The 20,248-nt window shown below is 36.7% G+C and overlaps 4 protein-coding genes and 1 long non-coding RNA gene across 6 annotated transcripts; 3 read left to right on the plus strand and 2 right to left on the minus strand.

Moving 5' to 3' along the window:
- Window positions 1-147: 147 nt before the first annotated feature.
- LOC126326198 (titin homolog) lies at window positions 148-4,179 on the minus strand. The gene has a single exon (XM_049995577.1). It carries the CDS (start codon window positions 4,177-4,179, stop codon window positions 148-150), a length of 4,032 nt encoding a protein of 1,343 aa, XP_049851534.1.
- A 60-nt stretch (window positions 4,180-4,239) lies between these two features.
- Window positions 4,240-6,056, plus strand: LOC126326212 (uncharacterized). Its single transcript, XM_049995594.1, has 3 exons — window positions 4,240-4,295; window positions 4,373-4,564; window positions 4,702-6,056. Exons 2-3 carry the CDS (start codon window positions 4,415-4,417, stop codon window positions 5,725-5,727), a joined length of 1,176 nt encoding a protein of 391 aa, XP_049851551.1. The 5' UTR covers window positions 4,240-4,295; window positions 4,373-4,414; the 3' UTR covers window positions 5,728-6,056.
- Window positions 5,847-6,706, minus strand: LOC126326214 (uncharacterized). The gene is made up of 2 exons (XR_007560584.1): window positions 6,661-6,706; window positions 5,847-6,306 (listed from the first exon to the last, which is right to left on the minus strand). It is a non-coding gene; the product is annotated as an uncharacterized LOC126326214 (long non-coding RNA).
- A 5,710-nt stretch (window positions 6,707-12,416) lies between these two features.
- Window positions 12,417-15,520, plus strand: LOC126326202 (uncharacterized). Its single transcript, XM_049995581.1, has 4 exons — window positions 12,417-12,635; window positions 12,783-13,325; window positions 13,492-14,033; window positions 14,122-15,520. Exons 1-4 carry the CDS (start codon window positions 12,431-12,433, stop codon window positions 14,728-14,730), a joined length of 1,899 nt encoding a protein of 632 aa, XP_049851538.1. The 5' UTR covers window positions 12,417-12,430; the 3' UTR covers window positions 14,731-15,520.
- A 702-nt stretch (window positions 15,521-16,222) lies between these two features.
- LOC126326215 (uncharacterized) lies at window positions 16,223-18,227 on the plus strand. Of its 2 annotated transcripts, XR_007560585.1 has the most exons (3): window positions 16,223-16,342; window positions 16,472-16,737; window positions 16,815-18,227. XR_007560585.1 is itself a non-coding variant. In XM_049995596.1 (2 exons), exons 1-2 carry the CDS (start codon window positions 16,600-16,602, stop codon window positions 18,021-18,023), a joined length of 1,347 nt encoding a protein of 448 aa, XP_049851553.1. In that variant the 5' UTR covers window positions 16,525-16,599; the 3' UTR covers window positions 18,024-18,091. The 2 variants fall into 2 exon arrangements, 1 of the variants encoding a protein (XP_049851553.1); XM_049995596.1 differs by lacking the exon at window positions 16,223-16,342 and having other exon boundaries at window positions 16,525-16,737; window positions 16,815-18,091.
- Window positions 18,228-20,248: the final 2,021 nt, after the last annotated feature.

Genomic DNA, 20,248 nt, shown 5'->3' on the forward strand with positions numbered 1-20,248 from the left:
AACTAAATGCATAGGCTCGACACTTGATAGGAAGATACCCACAAAATTTTCACCCCCTTATGAGCCCGCGAATATCTGGAAAAAATTAAAATTTATATTACTAGTATTGATAAATGTGAACATAATTGAAAAATAATTTTGGTCAGGCTATAATAAATTTTGTTTATTTAAAAGTAGTTTTTTTTTGCCTGCATCTCTGCCAGCCAGCCAGGGATGATCCGAAACCTCTTCAACGGTGGGTCTCTGACTTGGCTCTTTCACACATAAAATTCTGCAAAAGTCTCTCGCGCTCTCAGAGATTCCTGACCATTCACCAGCATCGAATTTCAACTCTTTTTCTTTTATTGCTTGTTCTAGAAGAAAACGGTTCTTTTCGGTAAAAGGTGGATGGCCTGTCAACATAGCGAAGACTGTAACACCTAAACCCCACGAGTCTAGTTTAATATCTTGGTCTCTGCTTTCAGAAATCAACTCCGGCGGCCTATAGCGTGTTGAACTTAGAACGAGCCTCGGCTGCTTGTGAAGGGCATCGTAATTGGTTTCCATAACGCTTTCGAATCCAGATAATAAAGCCTGTCTACTATCAGTAATAACGATATTGCTTGGCATAACAGCACGGTGCATGTACTTCAATTTATGAAGTTCTACAAGGGCTTGGACAATATTTCGGGCAAAACTGCAAACTAGCTTTTCAACATAAATGTCAGCGTTCTCTGCGGCCCATAACAAAACATTAGGGTAACTTTTAAAGACAAGGAAAAAATCGAGATTTTTCCCTTTCAAGTGTTCCAATGTTTGTGGCGATGCAATTAAACGCTGTTTGTTGAATTCATCTGTGAAACTGAGATTGCCTGATTGTGGAGCGTTGTTGATGTTTGTAATATCATCTCCTTGCTTGGATGAGGATGCTGGGGATTCGACCCTACTGTTTTCATTCGAGCGTTTTCCTGGGGACGATGTCTTTTCTGAAGGCGTTTTTTGATCAGAGTCGCTCTTTTTCACTTCCGGCGATTGGCTTTTAGTTGCTTCCTTTCCTGAAAGAGTCTCACTTATGTCATCCTTTTTCGCCTCCTTACCATGAGCTTTTTTCCGGGAAGGTTTATCAGGTGTTTTTGGGTCAGAATCGACTACACTGACTTTTTTATCAGGCTCACTCTTCTTCATCTCTTGTGGCTGGCTTTGAGCTGTTTCTTTCTCTGAAGAGGTTTCACTTATGTCACCCTTTTTCGCCTCTTTGCCATGAGTCTTTTTTCGAGAAGTTTTGTCAGGTGTTTTTGGTTCAAAGTCGACTACGCTGACTTTTTTCTCAGGCTCACTCTTTTTCACTTCCGGCGATTGGCTTTTAGTTGCTTCCTTTCCTGAAAGAGTCTCACTTATGTCATCCTTTTTCGCCTCCTTACTGTGAGCTCTTTTTCGAGAAGGTTTATCAGGTGTTTTTGGGTCAGAATCGACTACACTGACTTTTTTATCAGGCTCACTCTTCTTCATCTCTTGTGGCTGGCTTTGAGCTGTTTCTTTCTCTGAAGAGGTTTCACTTATGTCATCCTTTTTCGCCTCTTTGCCATGAGTCTTTTTTCGAGAAGTTTTATCAGGTGTTTTTGGTTCAAAGTCGACTGCACTGACTTTTTTCTCAGGCTCACTCTTTTTCACTTCCGGCGATTGGCTTTTAGTTGCTTCCTTTCCTGAAAGAGTCTCACTTATGTCATCCTTTTTCGCCTCCTTACCATGAGCTTTTTTCCGGGAAGGTTTATCAGGTGTTTTTGGGTCAGAATCGACTACACTGACTTTTTTATCAGGCTCACTCTTCTTCATCTCTTGTGGCTGGCTTTGAGCTGTTTCTTTCTCTGAAGAGGTTTCACTTATGTCACCCTTTTTCGCCTCTTTGCCATGAGTCTTTTTTCGAGAAGTTTTATCAGGTGTTTTTGGTTCAAAGTCGACTACGCTGACTTTTTTCTCAGGCTCACTCTTTTTCACTTCCGGCGATTGGCTTTTAGTTGCTTCCTTTCCTGAAAGAGTCTCACTTATGTCATCCTTTTTCGCCTCCTTACTGTGAGCTCTTTTTCGAGAAGGTTTACCAGGTGTTTTTGGGTCAGAGTCGACTGCACTGACTTTTTTCTCAGGTTCACTCTTTTTCACTTCCGGCGATTGGCTTTTAGTTGCTTCCTTTCCTGAAAGAGTCTCACTTATGTCATCCTTTTTCACCTCTTTACTGTGAATTTTTTTCCGGGAAGGTTTATCAGGTGTTTTTGGGTCAGAATCGACTACGCTGACTTTTTTCTCAGGTTCACTCTTTTTCACTTCTAGTGGCTGATTTTCAGTTGTTTCTTTCCGAGAGAAAGTCTCGTTTATGTCATCCTTTTTCACCTCTTTACTGTGAATTTTTTTCCGGGAAGGTTTATCAGGTGTTTTTGGGTCAGAATCGACTTCACTGACTTTTTTCTCAGGCTCACTCTTTTTCATCTCTTGTGGCTGGCTTTGAGTCGTTTCTTTCTCTGAAGGAGTCTCACTTATGTCATCCTTTTTCACCTCTTTACTGTGAATTTTTTTCCGAGAAGGTTTATCAGGTGTTTTTGGTTCAAAGTCGACTGCACTGACTTTCTTCTCAGGCTCACTCTTTTTCATCTCTTGTGGCTGGCTTTGAGCTGTTTCTTTCTCTGAAGGAGTCTCGTTTATGTCATCCTTTTTCGCCTCTTTACCGTGAGCTTTTTTCCGGGAAGTTTTATCAGGTGTTTTTAGGTCGAAGTCGACTACGCTGACTTTTTTCTCAGGTTCACTCTTTTTCACTTCTAGTGGCTGATTTTCAGTTGTTCCTTTCCGAGAGAAAGTCTCGCCCGTGTCATCCTTTGATCCTTTGTTATGCTTCTTCTTTCGAGTTGAAAATTTATCAGCCGATGTCCGCTCTGGAGACATGTTACCACCGTCTATGTGATTATCACTTTTATCTCCTTTTTTCGCGTGCCTGTGCGCTGAGCCCAGTATGTATCGCTGATTAATTAAGTCATCGGAACTCTTGGTTCTATCTTTTTTAGAGAGTGGCGTTCGGGTTTCATTATCAGTTTTTTTGTGCTTCTCTCTAGATGCTTTGTCTTCTTTAACGGGCTTGTCCGACTTCTTTTTGCACTTCTTCCAATCAGGATTCCCTTTTTCTGTAGCAGGCTTTTCACTATATACGGCTTCCTCTTTAGATGTTTTCGCCTTTTCTTCTTCGACATTGAGCATCTTTTCCTCTTCATTTGGTTCTTCACTGGTATCTTTTGCCTTGGCACAAGAAATCGTAACCAGGCTAGTTTGTTTATCTCTAGCACCTGGGCGCAGATCCAATTCTATGGTCGAAATATATTCCAACAAGGGCAAAATAAAGGGACAGGAGGCCAAACATTGCAACACTTTGATCTGAGTAATGAAGGCTTCCCGAGGAACGAATTCTTTGTATCTATCCTCAATATAGGCGTTTACGATGCATTTTCCAAACTCTTTAGAAGTCGCCTCAAACGTTCTGACATAAAATGAGCCATCTAGTTCTTTGCCAACTTCAGAGATAACAGCTGAACGACTCAAGAACCACGAAAGATCTACAATACTAACATTAGACTCTTCATAAACATCCTCTTCAATGTCTTCAACTTCTATTTTTGCACTAGGCTTCATAGTAAAAACAGAGTCTAGTTCCGGGACTTTGTATATAGTGGCAACAGTACGTGATCTTGGCAACGAAGGGGGCGGTATGCTCGGTGGTTTCGAAACATTCAGCCTCATATCTGCATTCAAATCTTCGGTAGTCTTAGATACCGTAGTATTCAGAGGCTTGAGTTTTGATTTTCTAGTTTTATTCTTATCTTGTTTTTTACCTGCATGTTTATCATCGGTTCCTTTTTTCTCAATTTTGGTCTTCCTAGCACTCGGCTTATTGCTGGTCTTATCGTTTTTTTTAGAACCCTGTTTATGTGATTTAGCCTCTATAACGTTCGATGGGGTGCTCTTTTCAGTCGGCTTGAGTTCTGTTTCTTGGGATTCAATTTGCTCTCTTATAGGTTGAGTGCCATTGTTAGTTGACATCTTGTTCTCCACATTCTTACTAGCCCTCTTTTCTGACTTACTTGATGTCTTATAAGACGCATCTGACTTTTGGCTCGAGTTCTTAGGTGATTTATTGACACCATCTCGCTCTATTTCGGACATCTTAATGAATACAAAAATGGCTAACAATAAAAAAATAATACATATATACATGCATTATTTATATATCTCATACAACATTTCTCTACATTGCCTGCTTTCGCTTCAACTCAATACCTGTATGTGTGTATATCTGAGACGTCTTCTATTTACCTCGTTGGAATAAGCCTGGATACTGATATCATTGGTCTAGCAGCTTCGATGCATTTATCTCTCTATCTACACACACTTTGACAGCATGAATTCTAAACAACTTGAGCTGCCCATATCTATCAGCACCGACATTTTAGAGAACAATCCTAAATTTACCTCTATTTTAGAAGACCTGGTGAATAACCAGATTACGCAGTGTGGCGGCAGTAAAGTTCTACACGATGAACTGTATAGCGTAGGTCAACTATACAAACCAATTAGGAACTTAAGGGGTTTCACCAATGTCTCAGGGCCCTCTATGCGAATGATCACATGCACATCTGACACCATTTTCTTATTTCCAAACCTTCTGTTATTGTGCTACATTACAAGTTGACCTCCGAAGTGACCAAGGCAAAATCATCTTATTTGCAAAAATACACCTTATATAATGAGCTCAAATGTATTTTGATGAGCCACGAGACGAGTTCTTTATCCATTCTTTCCGAGGAACCAGACTATGTGGAAGAACTGAATCAAATAAGGCGGGTTTTGCTTCGAGAGGAGAGTCAGTATCACGTCCATGAGCTTAACTCTAAGTTCATTGATTTTTTATTATCAGAAAGCGCCTATACACAAAATCTATACTCCCTAGCACAACGCATACCAGAAAATATACGCCATTCTTGCACCTTACATTGTATAGATAATGTGAATACCGAAGGAAACGCTGACACTTCACAGTCAACTCCTGTGCTTGGCATCTTACCAAAAGAGGTCACCTTTGCTGCCGATGCTCGCGTCAATTCTATTCGTTCTGTCCTCAATGAGTTGCGACGCAGGCTTGAGACAAGATTTTCTGACTTGAAGGAGTTCTATGATCTTGAATATGACTCTGAAACTACAGATGACAACCTAAGCGTCCTTGAGAAGTTTTCTCAGTTTAACATGGATATTCTTCAATCCAGGCAGAAACGGGATGAAAAAAGACTAACTGTGAAAATTTCTAAAATTAGAGCAGAAAGGTTTCATATTGACAGTCTTCGCACTGTTTTAGAAATTCAAAGCATGGGCCGCAAGTTAGAGCATTACAAAGTTTATCAAAAACAATTTGATGAAGTTGAATTGGATTGGCTACATCTAAAACTTGAAACAGCAACCAAAAAACTGTTGCTTCTAAAAGAACAAATTATCGGTGAAACCTATACTCCTGGAGCCCTGGCTGCATTGAGGCAGATAAGGTCACACCTCATTGAAAAGAAAAAGGTAGTGCAACAGGAGTACGATGAAGTAAGCAAGCAATTAGAACAATATGAAAATCTGGGAGAGACATTCGTTCAACTAGCCAGCGAGTATAGAAATATCACGGAGCAGCTAGAAAACAAGAAATGGGCAATTGAACAGCTCAAGCAAAATTAAGAATTCTGGCTATATAACGAATTGTTCAAGCGAAGCTTTCTTAATATCTAGGGAAGTATATTACACATCAAATGGCAAGACAATATGTTTTTGTGTTTTTCATTGAATAGGCATGCGAATGTTAAATAATCTATTTGTTTTTATTGTTTAGACAATTGTGTTTGCAGAAGAAGCAATTTTTGGCCAGAGATCCGCACATTCTTTAGCTACAGGGCCAGTGATTTGAGACCCCTTCATTTCTCCTTTTGAATTTATAATAACACCAGCATTGTCTTCAAAATATATAAAGACACCATCTTTACGGCGCCATGTTTGACGTTGGCGGACAATTGTAGCCTGCAAAACTTTTTTTCGCAATTCAGGTTTTGCGTCTTTGCAACAGGTGATGATGAAATCTCCAACTCCAGCCGCAGGTAAGCGGTTCAAACGACCCTTATAGCCAGCCACAGCGATGACAAAAAGAGATTTCGCACCTGAATTATCTGCACAATTAATGACGGCACCCACAGGCAAACCACAGGTTGTAGCAAATTTTTTACCGACACCGCGGGAGTGCTTAGACATTTTTTTATTTTATTCCTACTAATAGTAAATCAATATATAATGGTAAGTTAGAATCAGCCAAAGGATTTGCTGCTATAATGGCTGAATAAAGAAAAACACATCGGATAACGAGTAATGGGAGTTATCAAAATAACATGGGAATGGCATTGTTAAAAAAAGGACAATATGGGATCGGAGGCTAGAAATTTGGCTACATACGTGTCTTATTCAGACACTTTGATTAAAGTCAACGAGGATCAGAAACCGCGGCAGAACATCGTGATGCGGAAAGTGGCCAATGTCCTCGCAGATATTCTGTCAACAAACATAACAGCATAGCAATTACACGATTGTAGTGTGTAACTAGAAAATTAAAATATATCTACGTACGGTGGGTAAGCAAAGACTAGACAAAGCACTTAGAGATGGCGATTCTGATTTAATTTTTTTTTAAAAAATTTTTTATGAGCCCATTTTATATCGTCCTATGGTGACTTAGGCTATGTACAGTGAATCATCTTCTTCAATTAATAATGAGAGTTGGACACTTCAACAACAGCTATACCTTATCAATCTATTGGAACCAATGAAGGTTATCGATTGGCAACTAGTATCTAAAATAATGAGCCAGTCTTCAATGTTCATAGACACTGTTCGGAAAAACCCTAATTTATTCCTTCCAGAGGTAGGATTTATTACATCTGCTGCTTTTAGATATGCTTGACGATGCTTTCGTGAATCTCACACATGCACTTCTGATTTTTTTTTTAGAAATGCCTTGCCCAACAAGAACAACTTATTCAAATTTACGGAGCAACATTTAGTGGCTCTGAATTAAACAAAGACCAAAAACTACTATATTCATATATATCCAAAAGATTAAGAAAGGATCGCATTAGAGAACTTAAATGTAGTATCAAGCAGAGAGAATCAAAGATTAGATCAATTCGAAAAGAAATTACAATTTTGAAATCAGGGGAACAAGACCAAGCTCTGCTGCTACGCCAAAAATATGCTTCTTAATCAAGCCGTGACTACGCTATCTCACTCCTTTTTTGATGTCTATAGAGAGATTGAAAGTAGATCTTGAACTTTGACGAATATCTAGCGTCTGACATTCTAATACAAAAATTTAATCTTTTGCTGACAGCGTATTTTGTAACAAAAAGAATAATTAGCTGAGCCTTCTATTGTCACAATGAAGGGCGTCAACGTGTTCCTATTTCCAGGACTTCAGTTATACAGAGAAACCTTTTGCAATCAAACTCTAGATTGCCTAAAAAGGACTTCAACCTAATATCAGTTGGATTACGTTGAAATATCTAGCTTTAAAATTTTTTTGCTAAGTGTTCAAATGCGCTCTGGACAGGAGCTTTGTATTATATAAACGAATTGCTTTATACTGCGCGCCATAATGAAATCTTTGTGCTAACAAGTTCCAGGTAATTCTTAGCCAAAATTTGCGGTTCTTAGTTGTTTTTCAAGAACAAAACATGCAATCAAAGACAACGAATATCTTAGTCCACTTGTTCAATGCTCATGAATCTCAAAATGGATGAAAGTGCGTTGGAAGCATTTCTAGTTCTCCAAATCATCTTTATATTGGTATTTTCCTAAAATGCTGTCCAATTATTGCTTTGCATCATAACATATAAAGCCAAACGGGCATACTATCCTCTCCGTATATGAAATTTCTTGGATCTGTAAACCTGTGATACATAATTCTTATTTGTCATATTTTCTACCTACGCCTTGAATTATATCTGCATGTTTTCTTTTAATTGCATTTTTTATAACACTTACATAGAATGTGATTAGAATACCAATGTCTGTCATATAAGATGCCATTTCGAGATGCTATTGTTACAAAGAAAATTGCGGTCTTTTTCCCGGTCCTAGTAAAGGAGATTATCAGATCTATATAACCAAGCTGTCCCATGCTTAACGATAGGGTTGTCTATACATGCGCTTTCGAAAACTCAAGTTTCGGAGTGCCGCACACAGTTCTCCCTCAAAGTTTTTTCTCTCTAATAGTTCCAGATTTGCAAATGATACACATAAAAGACACTCTGCCCTTTGGTTTGTGTCGACTAATGCTGCATTGGTCAATTCCAAATAACTATTTGCGTTACCTGAAGTACTCATACCAAGGCCAATAATGGAGAAAATACGCGTAAACTGACGTGAACTTCGACAAATACACAGTCACTGAATAAATCAAAGTATAAAGCTTTACTGCCGGCTCTTACTATTAAAAAATTGATTCATGTGCTATGCTGTTTTTACGTTTTTTAATTTGACGATCACCGTGCAAAATTTCCTGATTTCCTATACCTGTGATGCCTGTATGCGCCAATTTAGGTCTTTTGTAATTTTCTGATTTTTTTGGATTTTTATACATTCTGTTTTACTCCCTGGATAGAGCGACTAAGTATTGCTGAAATACGTCTAGGCCGAATGCATGAGTCTTCTATAGTATATGCCAATTTCTCTTTTTTAATAAAGTTCGGCATTTAATGATATTTAGGTAAAGGATAGGTACTATTTGGGGATTTTTTGCTAGTATTCGGGGACATTGGCATTATCAAGTGCCAAAAAATTTTTATTCATTGGTCAACGCCAGCACCTCGGCTCAATTGAAGCATGTCTGAAATTGGTTCTAGAGTTGGTCTTCTTAAACCTTTTGTGCATATCTGAGTAGCGTTGATGTGGTCTTCATCAGTGTAACTGCATACAGTAATGATATTACTTGACAAAAACTAATTTTGAATCAGGATTATTGAACTCTGCATCTAGACAAAGCAATACCATGCAGTTTGAGAGGTCTCAACAACGAAATTATCTTTCTTGTAACTTACTTAGATAAACCTCTGCTCATATTATAAGTTCATCTTTTAGTCTTTCAAATGACACCAAATTCTAGAAAATCCATTTCTGTTTATCTGTTTTGTCTTTTGGCTTAGATTACATTTGTGTATTCTCCCTCTATTGCATTTGCTTATAAATTGTACATAGATTTTTGTGTTTGTTACAGAGTACAGGCCAATCGGAGACGCTTCAAGGTATACGTCCCAGACTTGGAACATTATCCTCAATCATTTTGTGTTCTCCAATAGGTTGGATGAACACACAACTGCTGATTTGACCTAAATTGACACATCACTATATCCTAGCATATTTTTCATAGAATCTTTGGTTCTTGATTTTTCACCTTACTTTGCATTGGTTCATGGAAATTCACGAGTTTGCATAGAACTAAAGTCGATGCATTTTTATGATTTCAATACACGCTAAACTGCTCTATGTCTATGTAATGCGATCGTTTATTAAATACTAGGTTAATTGTCAATATTCTATGTTCTGATGATAAACTTTTGTATTGTCCGAGTGCCATACCACATTCTGAGTCGACCTCATTATATCCAACTTCTTGTATAGCCCATCTCTTCGTGTGTATTTATGACCATTCGATAAACATTGGTTCGATTGTTTATGAACATATAGCAGTTTGATCGAATCAACACAGCCACATTTTCGAATACTCTGTTCGTGGTGAAGTCAATCATCAACTATGGAACATAGATGGTTAACTCGAAATAATAGTAAAGAATGTCGTAGGTGAAGAGAATGAATTTTTTAATCCAGATATGTTTTCAATGTTTTGTGAAAGTAGACGTATTCTCACAGAGCATGGTCCAAGCAATTCATCCGTTCACATAATATTGGCTATTTAACACTTAGATCTGGAACATATCACCAATTTTAGCCGCTTTTACTGAACGGCCATACTACGATCTTCCTGAAATTATTGCGATTTAATACACAGATGATCATTACCACGCATAAGTAGACGATGAATGTCACATTAACAAAAATTGATACATTTATCCACCTAGTATATATACATGGTTCAAATACACAACTCAAATCAAATGTAGGAATAATTTTAGCGAGAAATTTGATTTAAAGGCCTTGGTTGACAATTGGTTGCCAATCCTAATAATAATTACATTATAGGATTTATGAAATTTGCACAATGTCTAGTGCTAAATATTCCTCTGTTTTGCATCAGAAGACTGGTGTTATGGGTTTAGAAAACGAAGCAGCAGAGAATAACACTTCTATTAGGTTTGAACTTGCTAATTAAGATTAAAGGAGAGGATATAGTCAAACTATATAAAGTGTTAACTCGTCTGGAATAGTAGATTAAAGATAATGTCTACTATTTTAAGAGATAATTGCCTGATTCTAAATCTGTTAGTCAACTTTAGCAGTACATAATAACTCTATGCTATGGCTCAAGATGACATTCTACCGACAAGTTCAGTCTTCTTCGAGCCATGATAGGCACTTTTACATAATGATCCATACAGCAGTATTAATTGTGTCATTTATTTACCTAACTCATTAGATAGATTTCTAACTTGTATTATCAACTAGTTGAACTGAAAACCAAAGTCATGTCAGAACACACAATCAAAATAAATAATTTCAGTAAAGGCTTGAATTGATTTTCGTTAAGTTTTACGAAAATATTTCATTTGCATGATAGCGGGATGTGCAGATAGATCTTTGTAAAATATTTTAAACGCCTTAACAACTTTAATTGATTTTAAAACTAAATAATTAATCTATGTCGTGTAGTTTTTTTCTTGCTTCCATATTCATATTTACATTCCATACCGCCTGTTGACTGCTTCTTCAGACTTTGTTGATTTTAAATTTTTGGTTAAAAATCGAGGGTTGATCATATATATGTTGCATTGAGGGTCAGTCGTATAGATTTTAATCAGGCAACGGTGGATCTGCTGGAATATGTATAATTTCTTGTTTTTCACTGACTTACGTGGCTGCCAGTGGCATGTACCTTAGATAAAGACATTGATTAGTGATCAGTTGTTTAATACTCTATATGCGAGTTCGTCGCCACGAGTTTCAGTGTTGGCGTTTATCCGACATTCTTCTATCCATCAACTAGATTATTAGCCTGATTGAAGGACTTTTATTTTTATCCAACCAGCTTTCTCAACACTTTTGTACACTGCCTGGGTAATTTTTGTGTTATACTATTGACATGACTGCGCGTGATAGCATCTATAGTGGTGTACTGAGTATCAAATGTTAATTTCAAAATTGGATTGTCAAGTTTTCGGTTTGGACAAAGCATTAGAATATTATCACAGTCCTGATAGAACAAAGAATTTTGCTTACAATATAAATCAGCCTCTTTTCTTGACAGAATTTTTTTACTTAAATGGTATCAGATTCTAAACAATCTGTTTGTATTCACCTATTTGAGACGATCAACTTTAGATCTTAACTTATACTAGAATTGTCGATTTTAATTTTACTAGCTCGCTTACGAATAGAATATGTCCACATATATTGAATTCCGCATCTAGTGCTGCGCATGAACGATCTCGACTGCTTCAAGGTTTATATCCAACTTCGAATATAACATCTTGAACTGTTTGATACCGCATAAAAATTTAGCCAAGGACATGAATAATACGGTTCGAGCTGATACTTTAAAGCAAACGCTTTATTTTGAAAGGGAGAGATCGACAAATTTCTAATTTAATACAAGTCTTTTTTAGCAAAAAACTTGCTCGATCTTTGATGGTTTTTTCGATAGTGTTTACAGAAAGAATTTGATACGCGTTTTTGATTTAGTTATTTTCAAACCTAGGCATAATGTCGAACACCCTGAAAGCGAGGACTAAAATGAAATACGCATGTTGTAAGAGCAGTAAAAAGACCGGCATCAAATGTGATTAAAGGTGAAGGTTTCTTTTAAACCGAAAAATTTCGATGTACCTCTATCTCGTAGGGGTAATATCTTATTTGCTAGTAACTGAATTTAAAATGAGATTTACGCACGAGAAAAAAGACGCCACCCGAAATATGGTTAAACGTGATTTTATTGCTAATTGGTACACCAAAAAAGTACAGAATTTCAGTTAGTCTCTACCTAGTTTGGCCGCTTTTCGCGCTTATATCTAAAGATGTAAACATTCAAAGGGTCATCCCTTTTACTCGCATACACCTGCACAAGACGGTGAATACCAGCGTCTTAATATTATGTTTTTAATCAAATGAATCGTAGTTGAAAAAAATTATTTTTTATTGCCTGCATATTGCACTCTTAATTGAATTTACCATGTCTCATCACAGAATACGGATACACATAAGAAGGATATTGGATCATCATTGGGGCACTACCAATATTGCTAATCAAAGACATAGTCGGATTTTAAAAGTGCAGGACTCCAATCTGGGGGCGTCTATGCCTTTGTTGGTTGATCCAAATAGTTCAATAGCCGCTTGCCTTATTCACCGTTTTTACCGTCTTATAAATTCATTAGGTACTTCACTCGCAAATGAGTTTTATAGGCCTGCCTTTACCGTAAAAGGCAAAGACTTTGATAGTAACTTTTACATTTTTTCGGGATAAGGCTTTATTATTTTTTTATATCCTGATTTCCGACTTATTGCATTATAATTTTACACAGAAATTCGAACATATTGTGACAAAACACTATATGGAAACTATCTTATAAAAGCAAGCCAGCTCGACTTCCAAGCACATGGTCTAAATACCTCAAATTATTACTTTCGTGAGGTATCTTCGTCTCTTCAAAAAAATTATTTTAAGCCTAATGGATCGAGTAGCCGGAAAATCTTTATGGCTTTGAAGGAGAGTGGGCAAACCGCAGATTCTGAAAAACCGTTTAAACCAGGCGAGTCAGCCGTATCGGATTCATTGGTGACCGAGAAAAAAACAGAACCAGTTGTAGCCGAAGATAGTCAGTCAGCTAACTCAAATTCATCCTTGGACGATCGAGATACTCAAGAGCTGAATGATTGGCCCCCGTTCGGTCGATTTCCAATATCCTTTATTGCCCTTTCGATAGCATTTGCCGTGTGGTACGGATATACCTGCTTTGTAATGCGAGAAGAAAAAATTATTGATAGATATGAATTCATAATGTGGGGAGGAAAAATGGATCGAATATCGAACCTCAGAAAATTGAAGAAATATTTGCTGTACAGTTGTACGTATGTTAAACGCACAAGATGAAATGGTTTATACCAGTCACTAAATTGTCGCGTTATGGCGTACATATTGTGACATAAATTAGTCGACATAGTATTGGCATCTGTCATCCGGGCTTGCTTTTTCTAACCAGTGCTCTTGTTTGTAATATTATGATCAATCAGACATCGGCCTAGATGTCACCCCACGCATGGTACGATTTGGCGTCGCAAGTGCTGTCTTGAGTGCTATGATGGATCCTGATCCTGAAGTACAACGTCTGGCAACTCAAGTTTTTTGTGGATACACTTGTAACCCTACTACTCGCACCTTTTTAGCGGAAAATTTAAATGCACTTTTTTTTTTACGCAGATTTGCCCATTCAGACAACATGTTTGTTTGGCATGCAATTAAGAATTTATCAGAGAAGAATTCAAAGTTACTTGTAGAAATAGCCTCAGATGAATTTATAATGGAATCACTATTCGACGGATTGTGTAAAACAGGAAATGCAGTCAACCATCAAACGATGCGCTCTCAACTCGGATTACTGAGCAATTTGTGTGAATGCAAACAAAGTTGCGAATTATTGGCTCAGAATTATGCAGAAAAGATACGTTCCTGGCTAAACCTAGAATTTATTCTTGAGCCCATAAGTTTATATCATAACTCGAATATTAGAGTTTGTTTGTCAAAAAATGCATCTGTTGCTTTTCCTCAAGCAGTTGTACGTTTTCTCCTTAATACGAGCTTCATTTTCTTAACCCCGAAGACAAATCTGACCTCTGGCATGTTTCCTTATGCCATTTTTATAGGAAGAGGTGCAAAATTATAAGCTTACCGAAAAGACAAGAGACACTTTTATGAGTACTACTATTTCTACACAGATGATCTTATCCTTATCTACTGGAATTATTTGGGCTGTTGCCAGAGGAATGCATTTACACCGTAAATTTGCACCACTCAGCACCTCAGAAAAAGCGTGGATACGAAGGGCCATCTATCTTTCACCTGTTGCTTCTGCAGTTCTCTCAATGTCTATCTATGGACTAGAACAATTCGCCAGTACCGTAAATGACAAGCTGAGCTATGATTCTTTCCGTGATATTCGTAAATCTGCTTTAGTTTTCAGCTTGCAGATCCCCTTGTATTGGCTAGGGATAAATTTCATAGGCCCTTTTTGTATACTTCCCTCGTTAATTAGAGTGAGATATACAGATGAAAGACCGACGCTTTATTCGATATATGAAAAAGAAATCAATGACATATTAGTAGGTCTGGGTATTTTGGGCGATAAAGTATGGGAAGCTGTAGATAGTGATAGACAAATGGACTCAATAGCAAATATTGCATTAAGCCATGTGTTATTGAAGAAAAAAACTAGTGAGCTATCAAGTGAAAGTCGTTGGTGGAAGTTCTGGTAAATCATAAAAACGTCAAAATTTTTTGTTTTTTGTATAACAAATATTTGAGCGAGATATAGTTGATTTTAATGCAAACTTTAGGCATCCAGTTCCTAGAGTTTGTGACAGCTGAATTAATTCAACTCATACGATATATTGAAGACTAACAGTAAAGCGAAATATGCCATCTATATTGGTTCCTATTGATCATTCAGCCTCTTCTAAACATGCATTGAAATATGCCATCAATAAAATTTCTGGTTCTGGCGATGAAGCCGAGTCTAGTCAATTGCACCTTGTAAATTTCTATTCTTCCTGGGATTATCTCAATGATGAATTTAACAATGGAAAAACCTGGCTTTATCAATCTCTATCTTTTTGTAAAGCTAACAATGTGCGGTGACAGTTAAAATTATAGTCTATTTTATAATATTACTGTTGGGACAATCTTGCTATATAAACCTATATAAACAGTGCTTACTTACGCCAATGCTGTTTTTAGATAACCGATGTAATTTCTCACCAAGAAGAGACATCTGATATTTATGGAGCTTTTAGTGATTACGCAGAGATGTATAAAATTGATTGTATTATAGTTGGTGATGACAGCTTTTCCGAAACAGCTAGTTATGATAATTTAATTTTCGCTTTTTTCAGCAGTATTAGAAATATGTTCTCAATTTCTCTGGCGAAATATTTAAAAAAAAATACGCCATGTATTATTATCACTATCATGCCCGATGGTCGTGTTATCGAAGATTAATGTATTTCGCATCAGCGTGCAGATCTCTGCTGCACCGCTGATCTCATGATACTGAACTAAAATCAGATTAAAAAATTTAGCATTTGAATTATTATAAGTCGCTCAAATGATTTTTACTTCGTTCGATGCATTTTTTTATAAAAACGTTCCATTTTAACGTGCTATTTATCTCCTACATAATAGCTATATTTTGTTTGTAAAAACGGAAAGACAATATGTATTGTCAGCCTGTAATTTCTGGGCGTATAAAATACGGCGATGCTCTAGTGCTACTAGAGTTTATAAGAAACACTTGGTTCTTATATGAAATACCAAAAATTTCAATTACTGAATCCGCAAAATCTTGTGACCAAAGAATGAAACCTGTATGTATATGTGTCTAAAACCGACACCTATCGTCTAGAGTAGAGGTGTGTACGATTCAGACGGTAAGGTTATCGCAGAATCTATTCTTATAATTTTTAAAGTTGTCACAAAGCAAGAATACTTTTAAAGGTCACTATTTGAAGTCTTGACGAAAGTTTAATGAACTGTAAAAATAGCAGGATGTATTTCTATTTTTGTTGTTAGGATTTTTTTCTTTAGAGACAGCTTTTACATGCTTTCGTATATATATATATATATATATATATAAACTACAAAAATTGTCAATTTTTTGGTCTAGCCTTATCATTGAATCGCCAATGAAAACCCTCTTATCGGTTTTTGTCTTGCATGCCCATAAATGAGAAAATGAATACAGGGCAAGTCAAAGAAAGTTGTTTCTTTCTTAAAACACGTTTTCGTACTGAAAAGTACTCGTAAATTTAATTTTTTGATTTTTTACTGCAGAGATAGAATAAACTTTGGCTACCGAATGAATGGACCGATGTACGCTTAGACGCTTCTCTCCCTCAAATTTTGTTCTGTATATATTGAACAATTTTTAGGTATTTTTTACGAGCTTTTCAATTGTGGCGTATAAGCGTTTTCATTGACCGACATCGACTTTTTGAACAGCTACGCTTCAAAATGAATATTTGGTTGTCGTTTGCTTGGGTATTATTCCTTGTTTAGATGTGGATTTACCAAATATATGTGAGGTGGTCAATATTTCTTGGGCTGTTGTTTCCAACTATAGCAGCAGCATGCCAAGTAGTTTCCATATCCAACGGGGAATTATTGACATAGTTCAGTACTATATATTTCCTGAGTATGGACAGCTTGATTTTCAGGACTATCCAGAGTTGGAGTTTGCCTTACCTTTATCTGACGTTCTTATAAAGGTATGCCTTTTTTTGCATCTTTGAACTTCTGGATTTTTGTTACTTTGGTATTTAACCTTCTTTCTGTGATCTCATAGTTTGAGAAATATTTAGAAAAAAACTTTACCAGCAAAAACAAATCCTTTGCGCTTGTTACTGATGGTCCTAATGATTTTTACTTTTTGAGAAGTTATCAAAACAAGCTTTGGTCATCTCGTCCCGACTTTTGGAATCGATACTTTGATCTGAGAGCTGAATTTTGCAAGAAATACAATTTCGTCCCTGAAACACTATTCAAAATGATTGAATTTTTTCATTTGCCAATCACTGACATGAAGAGCTCTTTCGAAGAATGTACAGTTCTCGCCGCTGTCGTCAATAAACTTTTGCAAAACGGGCATACTTTTTTTAACTTAGAAACAGTTAAACGACTCAATTCCTACTATTATGAATGGGCACTATCCCCAAATACAGTCCGAATAATTGGTATTTCTTGGGACACAACAAAAGAGAACCTTGAGGAATTTATGTTTGGACTAGAGATTGAGAACTCCGTAATTTGCTATAATATATCTGGTTGTCCTATGGGTAATGCTTTGATTTGGTTTGCAAGTAGTGAAGATGCTACAGCGGCTCTATCTCGGTCTGGAAACTATATGGAAAATTTACCAATAACGGTTAAACCAGCGGCTGTTGGGGAATTTGAAAGAGTACTAGCAAGACAAAAGGCAATCAGACGACTTGTTTTTGGTCATGTTCTTTCTAACTTTCTAGCTCTCAAACTGAAAGCTGAAAGTAGCATTCATACGACCAATGAAGATAATGAACAACAAGACATGTCTTTCAGTCAGAGGTGGTCTGCACTCACACAAGCCACAGATTCAAATCAGAATATGACAAATAATGATTCGAGTCATCGGCATAACGTTCCTAGAAGTTGCCATAACCTATTCCAAGTGAGCGAAAATAATTCAGCCACTTCTGTTACTCCATCTCATGGCCGTCAATCTAAGCATGCGCTAGCCTGCAAAAATACTCGTTTATCTTTTTGCAAAAAATTTCCGGATTCCGTAGTATCTCTACAGGGTCTTCCATACTCAATCAACGCTGAAGATATTCTTAAATTTTTCGAAGAATACGACGTAATCGCAGACTCTCTTACATTATTAGTAAGCGAAAATAATCGGCCCTCAGGAGAAGCTTACATCGCATTTACTTCCCCCGAGGAAGCTAACCGTGCCATTCAAGAAAAAAACAAAAATTACATTCACAACAGATATCTTGATCTTGTGATTTTGAAGCCATAGAAATTTTTATGCTTTCTTGGTTTCACTAAAATGCCTGCTACCTGTAGCAAGCATATGCGCGATTAAAACACCTCAGCACCTTATGTATAAAGCATTCTCTGAATAGAACAGACCTTTGTCTAAAAAATTACTTGTTCGATTAACTATTACCTACGTCATAATGATTATGATTGATAATAAACGCTTATGAAAATTTTTTTCAGATGTTTGTGTCAGATTACGTATTTTAGAATACACTTACTAGAGCCATGTAATCTACAAGTGTAAAGCACTACCTCAAAACCTCCATATGGCGCCGCATCAATACCCATTCCGGGTGCGCGCTGCTATCTGTTTCCCAGTTCATGACAAAAAATACGTCAATGTGTTATTTATGAAACTTTCCCCCGAAGGCTTTTTCGATATGCTATGTTCACGTTATCTATAAACATGTGATAAATAGAAGACATATCCAATGCTGTGGTAGCTCACTGTTTTCAGTCATTTGAATCTGCGCAGAACGTATGCCAAAATTAAACGCTGCAATACTTCATCAGTGTTCTAGTAGATAGTGCTTAATCGAATTGTTCTGTAGTATTGAATCTAAGAGTACCAAGCTGTATATTTTCAGCTTAACACCAGCCAATCTCATTAATTAGTTAATTCGACTTTAGTAAACATTTTTTTTAATTTTTTTGATAATTCGACAGGTGTTAATGCTTTATATCTGTTTAAGACTACGGCATTAGCACCTATTTATCTAGATCTATTATCTAAATAGGGAAAACCGACTTAGATTGGTGAAGGGCCAAATACAGCTTTTCTGAACTCATAGTCTGTCTAAAAATTTTTTGTGATTTTTCGAGGAACGGACAAGCACAATGATTTGATGACAAACATCAATTTTTATTCAGAGGCGACATGTATCCTATATAAGTAATTCAATTAGTGTTTTTATTGCAGGAATTTAGTAGAATGTCTTAATGGACGCTTGAACACTATAACGAGAATATGTAGCAATTTTGTGGAAAGAACTTAGGCTCATATTTTTTGCACAAGTTTGTGATTTATTTTTTTCGTTTAGGACTGCTGATCAAAATTTTGTCTAAAGCATGTGCATGCAATTCATAAAACTTTTTTTATTTAAGTTCACATTCTAAGTCCCATTTCTGTATCTATTTTATGGCTACTTATACTAGCTACAGGCGTTTCACATCCGATCCTCTTCCAAAAGGATTCTACTGGAAGAATTCAGCACAATTGGCATGCTATGACAATCTTTCTGCTATTTTGAAGGAAATCGACAAGACAGAAAGCCTTGAGGCAGCAGTGTCTTATATAAAAACGCTTCAAAATTCCTGCATTGCCTTGAACAATTATGACATCACTGTTTACTTAGCGTATTTCTTGGGCTTACTTATGGCATTCGGTATTTCTCTTGTTATTTTCTCATCGCGGCTAGTAGGCCTTGGCATCTATTTCATCCTCCTTTCCTTCTTTCACATCTGGGAGTATACGTTCGTTTACTTGTACCATCCTAAGATGCTTTCTTATGAATGTTCGTTTTTTGTTACTTCTTGTATTAGTTTGAATTAAGTAGTTCTATAAATAGACAGCAATTAACCAACGTTACCTTAGCCTTTCTCATCAACCATTCTATAGAGTTCTGTCTTGCAGTCATTCTTTCATTGGTTGAATACTCAATAGAACAGATGCTTTTACCAGGGCTAAAGCAGAGCGTTTTTTTGATTTACTTCGGATTTATTCTGGCTGCAATTGGACAAGCCATAAGGGTTGTTGCCATGTGTACGGCAGGATCTAATTTTACACATTTAATCACAAAGGTGAGTGGTTATGAAGTTTTTATACTTGTCCTACGTTTCATTGACGTTGCTTTTTCAAGAGAAAAACCGAATCTAGCATGCTTGTTGTGACAGGAATATATTCGTACGTCCTTAGGTTAACTTTGCGGCGATGATTTAGATCTTCACCTGAATTTATAATGATTAAATTTTGTCCAGATATTTTCGTCATCCTAGTTATTTTGGCTGGTTTTTATGGGCTGTGTCGACCCAAATCTTACTAGTAAATCCAATAAGTATTTGTGTTTTTTCATGGGCCTCGTGGAAATTTTTCAAACACCGAATTTCGTGCGTAGGACCGTTTTTTACACCTCTTTGGCTTCGTCATGAATTCTAGATCTTATTTGACCCACCCAGTTGTGTATTTTTTATATATAGGTATGA

Source organism: Schistocerca gregaria, unplaced genomic scaffold (assembly GCF_023897955.1).
Source record: "Schistocerca gregaria isolate iqSchGreg1 unplaced genomic scaffold, iqSchGreg1.2 ptg000980l, whole genome shotgun sequence".
Lineage (NCBI taxonomy): Eukaryota > Metazoa > Arthropoda > Insecta > Orthoptera > Acrididae > Schistocerca > Schistocerca gregaria.